The sequence below is a fragment of the Camelus dromedarius genome, chromosome X (assembly GCF_036321535.1).
Source record: "Camelus dromedarius isolate mCamDro1 chromosome X, mCamDro1.pat, whole genome shotgun sequence".
NCBI classification, from domain to species: domain Eukaryota; kingdom Metazoa; phylum Chordata; class Mammalia; order Artiodactyla; family Camelidae; genus Camelus; species Camelus dromedarius.
Genome location: NC_087472.1, coordinates 80,984,770 through 80,997,355, shown reverse-complemented (window position 1 = coordinate 80,997,355; position 12,586 = coordinate 80,984,770). Strand labels below are relative to the sequence as shown.

The window sequence follows — 12,586 nt, the reverse complement described above, 5'->3', positions numbered from 1 at the left end:
ACATTTAATTCACACATGCTTAGTACACATTCGTTGTTTATTTATCCAAGGATACACAACTTAAAAGAAGTGTGACTACAGTAAGCAGAAGCAAATGTAACATATTTCTGGGTAACTTTTTCCTTATTCCTTGTTCCCTAAGAGGTGTGCTGCTGCCAGAGAGCCTCTTTGCTCACATAAGGTCAACGAGACATGAGAAGGAAGCCCAGTTCTTGCTCCATCACTGCCTTTTCATACTAAGGCTTACATCACCATTCTGGAAAAATACAGGCTAACTAGTACTTTACTGCTACTTAAAGAAATGGGTGCAGGTTGTTGAATCTGTGGGAACTGATGAGAGTACACAGGGAGTTGTAGGGTGGGAAGGAAATAGGGACAAAGATGGAAGTTTGGGGAACATGCAAATTTAGGGGGAGGGGCAGGCAGAGGCAGAGGAGCCAGAGAGAAGCAGTGGAGGCAGAGGAAGAAGACCAGATTAGAGCAGTGCCATGAGAATCAGCAGAGGAAAGAGGAAGGGAGTCTAAATAAAATCAAATGCCAGGGGCATCTGACAGGATGAAGGCTGAGAAGAGGCCCTTGTGTTTGGCAGTTAGAAGGTCACTAATGAGACCCTTTGCTGGAGCACACAAATAGAGTGTCAGAGGCTGGGGACTGGCAGTAAGGACAAAACCAGACTGTTGAAGAAGTGACTGGAGGGAGAGGAAGCATCTGTCTAATTAGGAGATGCATCAGACTTAGAACAGAATGCCTTATGCGGTGACAATAACAATGGCTTAAGCAGTACAAACACTTAATTATTTTACATAAGAAGCAGCCTGGGGGAGGTAGTTTAAGTTGGTGCAAGGGTTCAGCTTTGTCATCAAGGCTTTAGGCTCTTTCTGTCTCTCTGCTCCACCATTCTTTGCCTGTTGGCTTATTGCCTAGTGGTAACCAGATGGTTGCAGCATCTCTCAGCATCAAGTCCTCATTCATGGCAGGAAAGAGCACGAAGAGGCTGCCCCAGTCTTACCTGCAACAAAGCTTTTCCTTTACCAGAAGACCCCAGCAGACATTTGCTTTAGTCTCCTTGGCCAGAACTGGGGCACATAGCTACCCTTGGCTCCTTGGGAGCCTGAGAAAGCAAGTATTTAACATCTCCAGGCGACATAAAAGAAGCAGGCATGGGAAAGGGAACACAAATGGATACGAAATAGCCATCCAGCAACATCTGAACTAGGATATTGCACCTGTTCTTTCAGTCACACCAAACCAGGCTCCCCTTCTGTCATTCACTTCCTGCCTTTTTAGTTAATACAGGGTTGTATCATAGGCCTGTTGTCACTTTGCTCAGCTCTAAGTGTCCAGTGGGCCAGCAGCCTCAGAATCACCCTGGAGCTTGATAGAAATGCAGAATCTCAGGCCCTGTCCCAGACCTGCTGAATCTGATGCTGCATTTTTGTTTTGTTTGGGGGAGACGTAATTAGGTGTATTTATTTATTTCATTTTTTATTGGCGGTACTGAGGATTGAACCCAGGACTTCGTGCATGCTAAGCACACACTCTTCCACTGAGCTGTCCTCTCCCCGCCACCCCCCACCCCCCACCATACTGCATTTTGACACGATCCCTTGGGGATACTACATAAGCGCTGCTCTTTGGTGTATGTTTGCTTGCTTGCTTTAAATTAATGTAAATCCAGATTAATGCATTTGGAGGATTCCTAAGCATTGCCTCAGATGTTGTCTGCTGGGAGGCTGTTGGTTTGGGAATAAGGAGACTGGGATTCGGGCCCCTTTTCTGGCTTGCCACACTTTCTTACCCTGGGTAAGTACTTTTAGTGCTTTACATCTCAGTTTTCTCATCTGGGTGGTGAGATATAATCTAAATGTACTTGAAGCTCCCTCCCTTCAAGTTCTAATTGAAAGCAGTGTGTTATAGTGCAAAAGAAGGATTGCATATTCTTCTTGTTTGACCTTATTAGATATAATTCTCCTGTCAGTTTCTGAAAAATATTCCTTCATTTTGGAGATAGTTATTAAGTTGTCCCTTAGCCCTCCTTTTCTTATCTCTCAAACCTTTTGATTATTAAATAGGAGCATCAGTCATGTTACAGATTTTTCAGTTAAGAACACATTTCTTTGTATAAGGGAAATGAGAATTCCAACATGCTTACCCCCATCTATGTTCTTACCCCAGGCTGCTTGTTCATGCTGCATCGTTTATATATATCAGCACCATACAGGAAGTATTGTGTATTAAGCATAATATTAAAATTTCCTCTAGGTATGTGAGAAAGGAACTCTGAAATGCTTAGAAACTAGGACTTGACATCTGTAAGATTTCAAATGAATAGAAGGAGAAAAAGGGGGGGGGACTCTACAAAGCAGGGCCAGAAATTGTATTTAATCAGAAACTGAATTGAATATTGTTACAGTCCTTTCACTGGCATAATCAATTAGGATAATTTGGGGAGGAGATGCCATAAAAATCACTCTGGATCTTTAAGTACGAAAATGACAAATTTGATATTGTTGCCTGGCAGCTGTTAAGACAGACCTTCTACTGGTTCAGAACTTCCCAATTTTTCCTAGTATGATTCCTCCATAATTCTTCCGGACCAAAGTAATGAAGTTGAAATGCCTGCAAGGCTACCAAAGGGATGGTGTATATTTTTTTCCTAATATAGTTGCGTGTTTGTGGCCTCTTCCAAGGCTGAGTCATGAGATCAAAATCAAGATCCTAAAGACTGAGGGGCAACATAGCAAAATGTGATATTACAGTTCCTAGTATCTTCATGGTGAACCTTGGGCACTTCCTTTCGAATGTTTCGACTTTGTAAAGAAACATTCTGTAAAATGCCTCGGGCTTTTTACTACTTCACTCAGGATTATTTACTTTTATGTCAGTGTTCTAAAGGCATCACGTTTGGAAACTCCCAAGAGTTCTCTTGTCATCTTAGTTGAATTTGTTGGAGTACTGACTCCAGCCTTGTTCTTCATATCTTAAAAAGGATGTTGGAGACTAGAGAAGTTTTGGAGGACAGCACCAGTAATTTGTAAAAGGGAACGTTAAGATTATATGAGGGACAGAGTAAAAAAGTCAAAGGAACATTTCATTTCTGGTATTGTGGCAGAATGGAAACCCTGATAGACTCTCCCTCTTGAAATAAGTAAAATGCTGAATAAAACATACTGTGCTACCCTGTCATGGAAGTTGAAATGTGCAGATCTCCTGGGTGTTGAACAGACATCTCAAACTGAACACATCCAAACCAAATTTCTTTTTCTTTCTTTCTTTTCTTTTTATTGAAGCATAGCCAGTCTACAATGTTGTGTCAATTTCTGGTGTACAGAATAATGCTTCAGTCATACATGTACATACACATATTTTTTTCATATTTTTCGTTATAGGTTACTGTAAGATATTGAATATAGTTCCCTGTGCTGTACAGCAGGACCTTGTTGTTTATCTATTTTATAAATAGTAGTTAGTATCTGCAAATCTCGAACTCCCAATTTATTCCTTCCTACCTCCTTTCCCCCTGGTAACCATACATTTGTTCTCTGTCTGTGAGTCTGTTTCTGTTTTGTAGATAAGTTCATTTGTGTTCTTTTTCTAATACTGTCTTTTGAATAGCAGAAGTCAAAATTTTTTTTATTGAGGTATAGTCAGTTTACAATGTTGTGTCAGTTTCTGGTGTACAACATAATGTTTCAGTCATACATGCACATACATATATTCCTTTTCATAGTCTTTTCATTATAGGTTATTACAAGATATTGAATATAGTTCCCTGTGCTCTACAGTAGAAACTTGTTCACTCAAACTGAATTTCTTATCTTCTTCATCAGGAATGCCATTCCACCAGCCTTCCCCATAAGAGAGGACGGCAACTCCCAAAAAATCTCAGAGTCATGTCCAACACTGTGAGGCACCACATGCATTTTGTCAGGAAATTCTTTTGGCTCTGCCTTCAAAATATATCCAGAATTGAACCCTTCCCTCCACTTCCACGGCTACCACCTGGTGGGAGCCACCATCATCCCTAGGGCAGATTATTGCAATAGCCTCTTAACTAATTTTTCTGCTATCACCCTTGCCCCCTATAATCTAGTCTAGTGCAGCAGCCAGAATGAGCCTTTCAAATTCAATCAGATCTTGGCACTTCTCTGCTCAAAACCTTCCAAAGGCTCCCCTTCTCACTCAGGGTAAAAGCCAGTGTCCTTACAATGCTTTGTGAGACTTTCCATGATCTGCACCCCACCCCCCAACCTCGTGACTTCTCTAACCTCATCTCCAATTCTCTTTTCCTTGCTTACTCAGTTCTAGCCACTCTGGCCCGTGTTTCTTGAACACACCAGGCACACTTCTGCCTTAGAATCTTTGCACTGGTTCTTCTTTCTGCCAGGAATGCTCTTGTCTCAGATACGCATATGGATAACTCCCTCACCTCCTTCAAGTCTTGACGTAAATACCACCTTTTCAAGGAGGCCTGCATGTCCCTTGTCTTTTAAGTTGAAATCTTTCCTTCTCTCCTCTGCAGTCTGCCTTGTCCCACTCTAGTTTTTTTCTTTTTCATTGTTATCAACTTCTAAGATACTTATTATGTTTGTGATTCATTTTCTGTCGCTTCCTGTTGCATGAAAGCTCCTTGAGAGCAGGGCTCTCTGTTTTGTCCACTGATATAGCAGAAGCTCCTTGAACAGTACCTGGTACCTTGTAGCAGCTCAAAATATAGATGTTGAATGAACAAATGAGTCCCCAAAGCAAAGTAACAACAGGAAGCCTAGGAATTAAATGAACTCAAAATTTGACTTTCGCCTTGAATGCCTGCTGAACCCCAAAGACTTTGCCATACCAATGTAATGGCTGTATGGCATGCAAGGAATAGGAGATAAAATCCAGAACCTGTTGAAGGTAGGGAATTTTAATAAGAAGTACTTCAAATTGGAATCCCTAGTGCTATACCCTGTACATTACAGTGAAAGAGAAATAAACCTTACCATTCAGAAAGAGAGAAAAATAAAGTTTGTCTTCATCCATGGCTTCTGTCTAAATTTACACTACCTATATGTATGAAAAACCTTAGGCAGAATATTTAGTTTACAGTGCCAAGGTGGCTGGCAGAAACAGACTCAAATATTTTCCACCCAGGCCTCAAATAACTTACACAGAGAAAGTTCTAAGGGAAATAAACAGCTCACAGTCAAAAATGATAGCATACAAAGAAACAAGGCACCAAAAGAGGATAAGCAGAAAAAAAATGACCCAGGAAGATTTTCTAACAGTTGAATTATACATGGAATAAAAAATTACTGTTTAGCATGTTCTAAAGAAAAGTAGTGCTTGAAACTCGGAGCAGGGAAACGAAACTAAAGAAATAATCATATAGTTTGAAAACTAATTTCTAGAAATGAAAATGTACTAGTTAAAATGAAAAAACTCAGGGGTGGGTTAAACAGTATCTTTGACACAGATGAAGTGAGTGAGTGAACTAGATGTGAAGAAAGTATGTAGAACGCTGTTCAGAGATAAAGATTGGAAAATAACGTTGTAGGGGGCAAGGGCAGGGGCAGCTAAGACATAGAAGGTAGTGTTATGATGGTATAAAGAAAATAATGGCTGAGGATTTTCTGGCATTGTTGGAAGACACCAGGAAGTCTAACAGGTCCACAGCATGATAAATGAAAAGAAATTCTCACCCAGACACAGAGAAGCTGCAGTTTACCAAAGAAAAGAGATCTCAAAAGCAAATTTTTTTAGAAATAAAAAAAAGCAAATCATAAATACTCAGAAAAAAATCAACAATTAGACTTATGAGTGACTCTTCAACAGTAAAAAATAGATGCCAGAAGCTAGGGAAATAAATAATATCACTGTTCTGCGAGAGAGAAAGTAACTAGAATTTGTTACTTGCTAGAACTATCTTTTTATCAGACTGACAAAAATAAAGAGTTTAGGACTCAGATTGGAGGAAATTACAAAGGATGTGTTTTAAGAAGAAGGAAAGTGATAACAAATAAAAGTCTGAGATTCAAGAGGGGACAGTGAGCAAAGATATTGGTAAATATTTAAATAAAATTCAACCTCAACAGAATAAAACAAAATAATGTCAAATTCGTAGGGAGACAAATGAACCTAAAACAAAGTACTTTTATGGTTTACAGATTAGAAGGATGATCACAGTTGATGCATGAAGGTTTTTGTATTTTTCAGTAGAAAGATAAGATATTGATAAACTTTAGACTGTACTAAGTATGCATGTTAAGACAGCTAAGAAAATGTCTAAAAATATAGGTATGACTGTATGACTTCCAAACAAGTGGAAGAAAAAACTTAATTAAAAAGAAAAAGAAGAAAACCTTAATCCAAAAGAAGGAAAGAAATCAGAGAGGAAACTGTTAAAGTGGGGCAAATGGAAAGCCACAATAAAATAAGTAAAGTTAAGACATTTTAAATGAAATAATAAATATAAGTGGGCTAAACTTGTCAACTGAAAGAGGGGAAAATGTCAGAATAAAGAAAATTCTAACTGAAAGATAGAATACAAATAATAACCTAAGCTGTTTTAATTATATTAATATCAGACAAAATAAACTTTAAATAAAAAAATGTTTCATTGAAGTAAGTATTAATACACAATGATAAAGGACCCAGAAACTGGGTCAACTCTGGTTTAGAATTGTACAACTCTAAAATTGTTTAGAACAATTCTAAACTTGTATGTACTAAATAATGTAGCCTCAAAATACAAAGCAAAAATTGATGGGAATCAAAGATAAGTGCCCAGTAGAATAGGGAGTTTTTAACATACTTTACTAAGTTAATAATAAATGAAGCAAACAAAAAGGCTGAGCACAAATGATCTTTTTCTGATAGACATGTATAAAACATGCATATTACTTAACATAAGACTACATGTTCTTTTCAAGCAGAAATGGAAAATCTTTGAAAAATCAACCATGTACTAGGTCATAAGTGACCCTCAAGGATTCATATCATATAATCCATATTCTTTGACCACAATGCAGTTATCAGAAAGATAACTTTTAAAAAGTCCAGTTGTAGAAATTAAAACACAACAAAACTTTTAGAAACATGGGATTTAGACAGAAATTGTAATGGAAATTTGAAAATACTTAAAACTGCTCAATAATGGAAGTACTAAAATAAAGTCATGGATGTAGCTAAAATAATATTAGAGGAAGATTTATAGCCTAAATTTTTCTATTAGAAAAGAACAAAAAGGCTTAATATGGATAAGCTAAGCATGCAAGGAACTAGAAAATTGAGTTTAATAAATCCAAAGAGAAGAAAAAAAGATCGTAAATCAATGATACAGAGAATAAATGCTCAATAAAGGAGATCAATGAAACAATGATTCTTTGAAGAGACTTTTAAAAATAAACAAGTTTCTGATAAGATTTTTCAAGAAAAAAAGACATCTCAGACAATAAAAAATAAACAATATAAGGGATGAAAATGGAGATATAACTACTGATGCAATAAAGAATAAGTAAATGAAAAGATGTCGTGAACTTTAAAACAATAGTTTTGAAACATGAAATGTGTGTATTACAAAAAAAAATAATTTACCAATTAACACTGATTTAAGAAGAAGTAGAAAATATGAGTAGCACTTTAGCCTTTAAAGAAATTGAATCTGTACTTTAAAATTTTCCCACAATGATAGTACTAAGCCTAGATGGCTCTACAGGTGTGTTCTACGTAATGCTCAAAGAATAGATCATGTTGTTAATAAATGAACCCTTCTAGAGAATAGAGGAAACTGATCACTAAGTCATGAGATTAGCAATACTTTAGTATTAAAAAAACAGACAAGGGCTGTAGAAGAAAGGAGAATCACAGTCCAATCTCAGTCTCACTTATGAACACAGATACAAAAATCCTAAACAAAATGTTAGCAAGGCATATCCTGCAGTAGAAAAATAATATCAGGTTAGATTACCCCACAAAGTCAAGGCTGTATAATTCTAGACAATCAACCTTCACACACACACACACACACACACACACACACACACACACACACACGCACTCCCCTCCAAAGCATCTGAGAGCTCATAAGTGAAGTAGTGAAGAATCAAGACTGAGGCAACATCCAGAAAAGACTGACCTGCTTTTCCTCCGGGGGTGGGGAGGTGGGAGTTTGCTGACCACTGAAGCAAGTGAGAGGCTGAGTAGTACTTTCAAAAGTCTTAACAAAGCTTGGGCAACTGAAGGTCAAGTCCAGAGCTCACCAAAGTGTGTGGATATGGAGGGAGGTGGTGGTAAACTCCTTGTGCTTTGAGTGTTTTGTACCGTGTCCTAGCACTAGGGGTGAACAGCGAAAGGTCGAGGCCACGTTTGCATGTCAACCCAGCCTCAAATTATCTCAGGCACAGAAAATGCAATAAAGTTATCTAGTATTGTTAGCGTCCCCAGGTGCTGGGCAGAAGCAGACATAAATCCTCTCTGAGAAAGATATAATCCTCCCAGGATTCAGATTATTTCTATACTTTCTCAAATTCAATGAGTGGCACACAATAGAAAATAACCAGTCAAACAAGGAGAAAAGGCAACATAAGTTAGAACTGGTATAAACAGCAAAATAGAAACAGACCCATAAGAAATTATTACATACACAGAGAAGAGTCACCAGTATTCAATTTATTGATTAAATCATGGGAAATGTGTTGCTGAAAAAGCCAGGGGAAATGTAAACTGTATTTAAGAAGGGGAAAGTCAATTTCAGTTTATGAAAGGTTTGCATATGTATAATTTTTTTTAGGTATATGAATCTTTTTAGACCTTTTTGTACTCTTTTCCTTTGATGTATTCTTCCCTGCAAGTGTTTTTAAAATAGCATCAGTATGAAAATGAATATATGTACATTCATGTATGACAAGCATTGTGCTGCACACCAGAAATTGACACAACATTGTAAACTGACTATACTTCAATAAAAAAATAATGAAATAGCATCGGGAGCCCACCAGTGTGGGCTGATTGAAGATGTCATCTGCTGGAAATCAGAGTTAGGCTTAATAAATCTCTGGGTGGCTCCTCCAGCAACAACTCCAAAGAAAAGCATAGATAATAACCTAAATGCTTTGAAAAGGATCTAGACAAGTGATACAGGGTTGTGCCCAGTTCTTGAGTGGAGGAGAAAGGATTGCTATTTTCAGTTGTACTGTATATAAGAGAGAAGGCACATTTAAATTGTGAAAAAAAAATAAAGTTATTTTTAATAAGACATAGAAACATTTTTTTCAAGTTCTAACTTAAGTCTTCCGGCTACCTTTTCTCTTTCTACAGAATGAAAACGTTGATTACGTAGATGTTGGCGGGGCTTATGTGGGACCGACCCAGAACAGAATCTTACGGTTATCTAAGGAACTGGGTTTAGAAACTTACAAGATTAATGTAAATGAGCGTCTTGTTCAATATGTCAAGGTAAGCCTGAGGTTTTACTCAAGTGACTAGTGGGAGAGCATTTTATTTGGGAAAACATTTGCTTTTGTTTTTAGTTGGTTTTTTTTTTTTTCAAAGCAATCAGAAAAGCAGACTCTGCTTTCAGGTGGTATTCTACCTTTCTTGTCTTTTTTTTTTTTCCTTCTTCTTTTAAAAAAAATTCCCTGTGGACTCCTGGAATCAGTGCAAATGGTCATGTTTCTGCTTGGTCCTCCTTTATGTCACCTGCTGCGGTCCGTGAAGGCTATACCCTCACCCCTAGTCTAAGTGGAGTCTAAGTGGAGTAGAACTCTTAGTTTCCCACCCCTACTCCCTCTGAGGGCAGGAGGCACCTGTGATGCACACTCACAGACACACACACACACAGCCCAGGCAGGAGGCACCTGTGATGCACACTCACACACACACACACACAAACACACACACACAGCCCAGGCAGTCCCTGAGGCACCTATAAGGCCATTCCAAGGCCCCGAGGACCACAGTAGTTTGAGGTCACTTCTTAAGACTCGGAATGGGTTTTTCATCCCCATTCTTAACTGACATTTCTTTGCACACTTTGGTAATTTCCTCTGTAACCTAGCCATGACTCTTGGGAAGTCTAGCTCGGTGATGCAGTTTCCTACTGTTTAAACAAGAGATTGTTTAAACTCTGAGTGCTGATACCCACTCAAAAAAACAGCAGCTGTTGCCAGTGTTATTCTTTCTTACTGAAGCCAAACATGGAGCAGCTGGAATCTGGAAATGGGCCTTGAGAAATCAAGTTTCTGATCTGACCCTGCAGCCCACTTCCTGGAACTAGCGTCGATAGAGCAGGGCTCCTTTACTCATTCTAATGCCAGGATTCCCATCCCAGTAACCACATCACTTCTCAACAGACATCTCACCCTGCACTCTACCCCAGCAATCATATGGCTCTGGCATCGTCAGGGCCTTTCAGAGATGGGAATTAAGGATATTTGAGGCATATGCACACCAGTGCCCAATCAGGGAGATCAGGATTCTTGGGAAAGTCTGACAGACAGTTTGGGATGGTTTGGGATGCTTGGGACAGTCTGGCAGTGAGATACATGAAAAAACAAACCAGTAAGTAGCCTTTAGAAAAACTGGGTTCAGAGATCAAGGGAGGAATGAAGAAAGTATACAAAAGTATACAGTGTTTATGAATGCTGGCTTCAATAGGCCATGATCAAAAGGGAAAAACTCCTTTGCCTCCCCACTTTCTCTTCTCTGCACGGCGTGGTGTTTACCTGGACTAGTAAGTAATAACAACGGTAAGAATAATAGCAACTATCATTTGTTGAGTACTTTTACAGATATTAGCATATTTAATGTAGGGAGAGATACCAAATCCTTTGCACTCAACTGCTAATTAAATAGTCGTGTAAATTCACTCTCTAGTCCCTCTGGGAAACAAATGAGTCTGATGATTATCCTGGATTCTGAGCTGACTTATGCTTATAATCTCCTCCTTCCTAACATTCAGGTTCTGAGATATTTTTATTTTCCCTGCAGGCTCACAATATACAGCTAAGTACTTTTTATGCATGAACTCATTAAATCCTTATACCTACCTTGCTAGGCAGGCACGATTATTCCCATTTTATAGATGAGGAAACTGAGGTTGAGAGGTAAAGTGATTTAACAAAGCTGTAACGGTCTGCCTAACCCCACATGCATGCTCTTCGTGAACTTTCGGACTTACTTACAAATAAAAAATATATTTAAGATGCTAGACACTGTTCTTTTCATTTAAGACAATCTCATCTAAAGAAAAGATGGAGACTAGAAATACCATTAAATCATCCTCTCACATACTTTAACCTGCCAAAGAACACATATTTTCACCCAAGGTAGATAGCAATGTTAAGGTAAAAAAGTAGTGAGTCAGTTAGAGGTTAATTTACTTTATCTGAGTGAATGCCTTTCTGCTAGTGTTTCTAATAAATCATGTCATTTCTGCAAAGAGAAATACTCAGTGTAGTGGATGTTTTTATAATGAGCAGGAAACTATAAAATGAGGAGGCCAGATTAGGGGAAAAGCAGGAAGATGTTCATTTAACTATTCCAGGTAAGATTAGTAATAAACTGTATAGCAACAAATAATTCCGCTGATTTAAGAATATCTTGGGGGTAGGAGTATAGCTCAGTGGTAGAGCATGTGCTTAGCATTCACGAGGTCCTAGGTTCAATCCCCGGTACCTCCATTAAAAAAGTTGAAACTTAAAAAAAGAAAAGATCCCAACTCTCACTGTTCTGTTCACTTCTAGGGGAAAAAATGGACTTTTTCCCAGCATGATAGTGTATTGGGTTAATAATGCAAATTGTCTTTGTGACACTCTGCATCAGCTCTCATGACAGCCCCAGCTTCGACAATCTAATGCAGTGTATTCTCTTTGGTAAATAACACTGAAATGAAGTGGAAGTGAAATGAGTCACTGGAAGATTGCCGCCGTCTAGTTACACCAAGCCGTATTCTCTATGATCCAGACTGTTTCAGCTCTTACATTTTCCCAATGTGCAGCCTTAAAGAACGCCTCAATTGTTTTTTCTGTCCAGCTTCAACCTACTCTAGGGTGGTTTTTCAGTATTCACCAAAGACCTATTCTTGACCTTCACTAGATTGTGTTTACAGGGCAAATTTTGACGTGAAAATGTGAAGTTCTAAGCCTGAGCCTCCAAGCTGAGCACTGGGTTCAGTGGTGTTTTCTACCCCTTTTCTTCCCCAAGAGACTAAGTCTATCTGCTTCACTTTTAGAAGGTTCCCATGGTTATGCCAAACTTATTTATTGGTTCAATAAGTAAATACTAGGCTGTCTACTCTGTACCAGATATTGTTCTTGGATGGAAATGCAGTGGTGGCTACATGATCTGCTCACATGGAGACTGCCGTCTAAAGAGAAGAGATAAGTAAGCAATAACGGTAAATAAATAACACTAGTGAACATTTCTGCCTGTGTCCTTCATGGCTCTTGTGAATAGCATCTCTATTCTAATTCTGGTTTAGTAGATCCTGATTCTCATATAATAGGTTCCTATAGTGAACAGGTTTTATGAATGTTGTGAATTTGATACAACTTTATTTGGGAGATCATATCTGATTTGTGAAATTAATATAAATTAATCATGTAGT

General features: G+C 38.3%; 1 protein-coding gene across 1 annotated transcript in view; it reads left to right on the top strand.

The window, feature by feature from the left end:
- LOC105085263 (amine oxidase [flavin-containing] A) overlaps positions 1–12,586 on the top strand; it is a 71,327-nt gene that overhangs the window by 17,431 nt on the left and 41,310 nt on the right. The window contains exon 3 of the mRNA XM_010975502.3: positions 9,298–9,435. Within this exon, the coding sequence (XP_010973804.2) occupies positions 9,298–9,435 (138 nt within the window). The remainder of the gene's footprint in view (positions 1–9,297; positions 9,436–12,586) is intronic.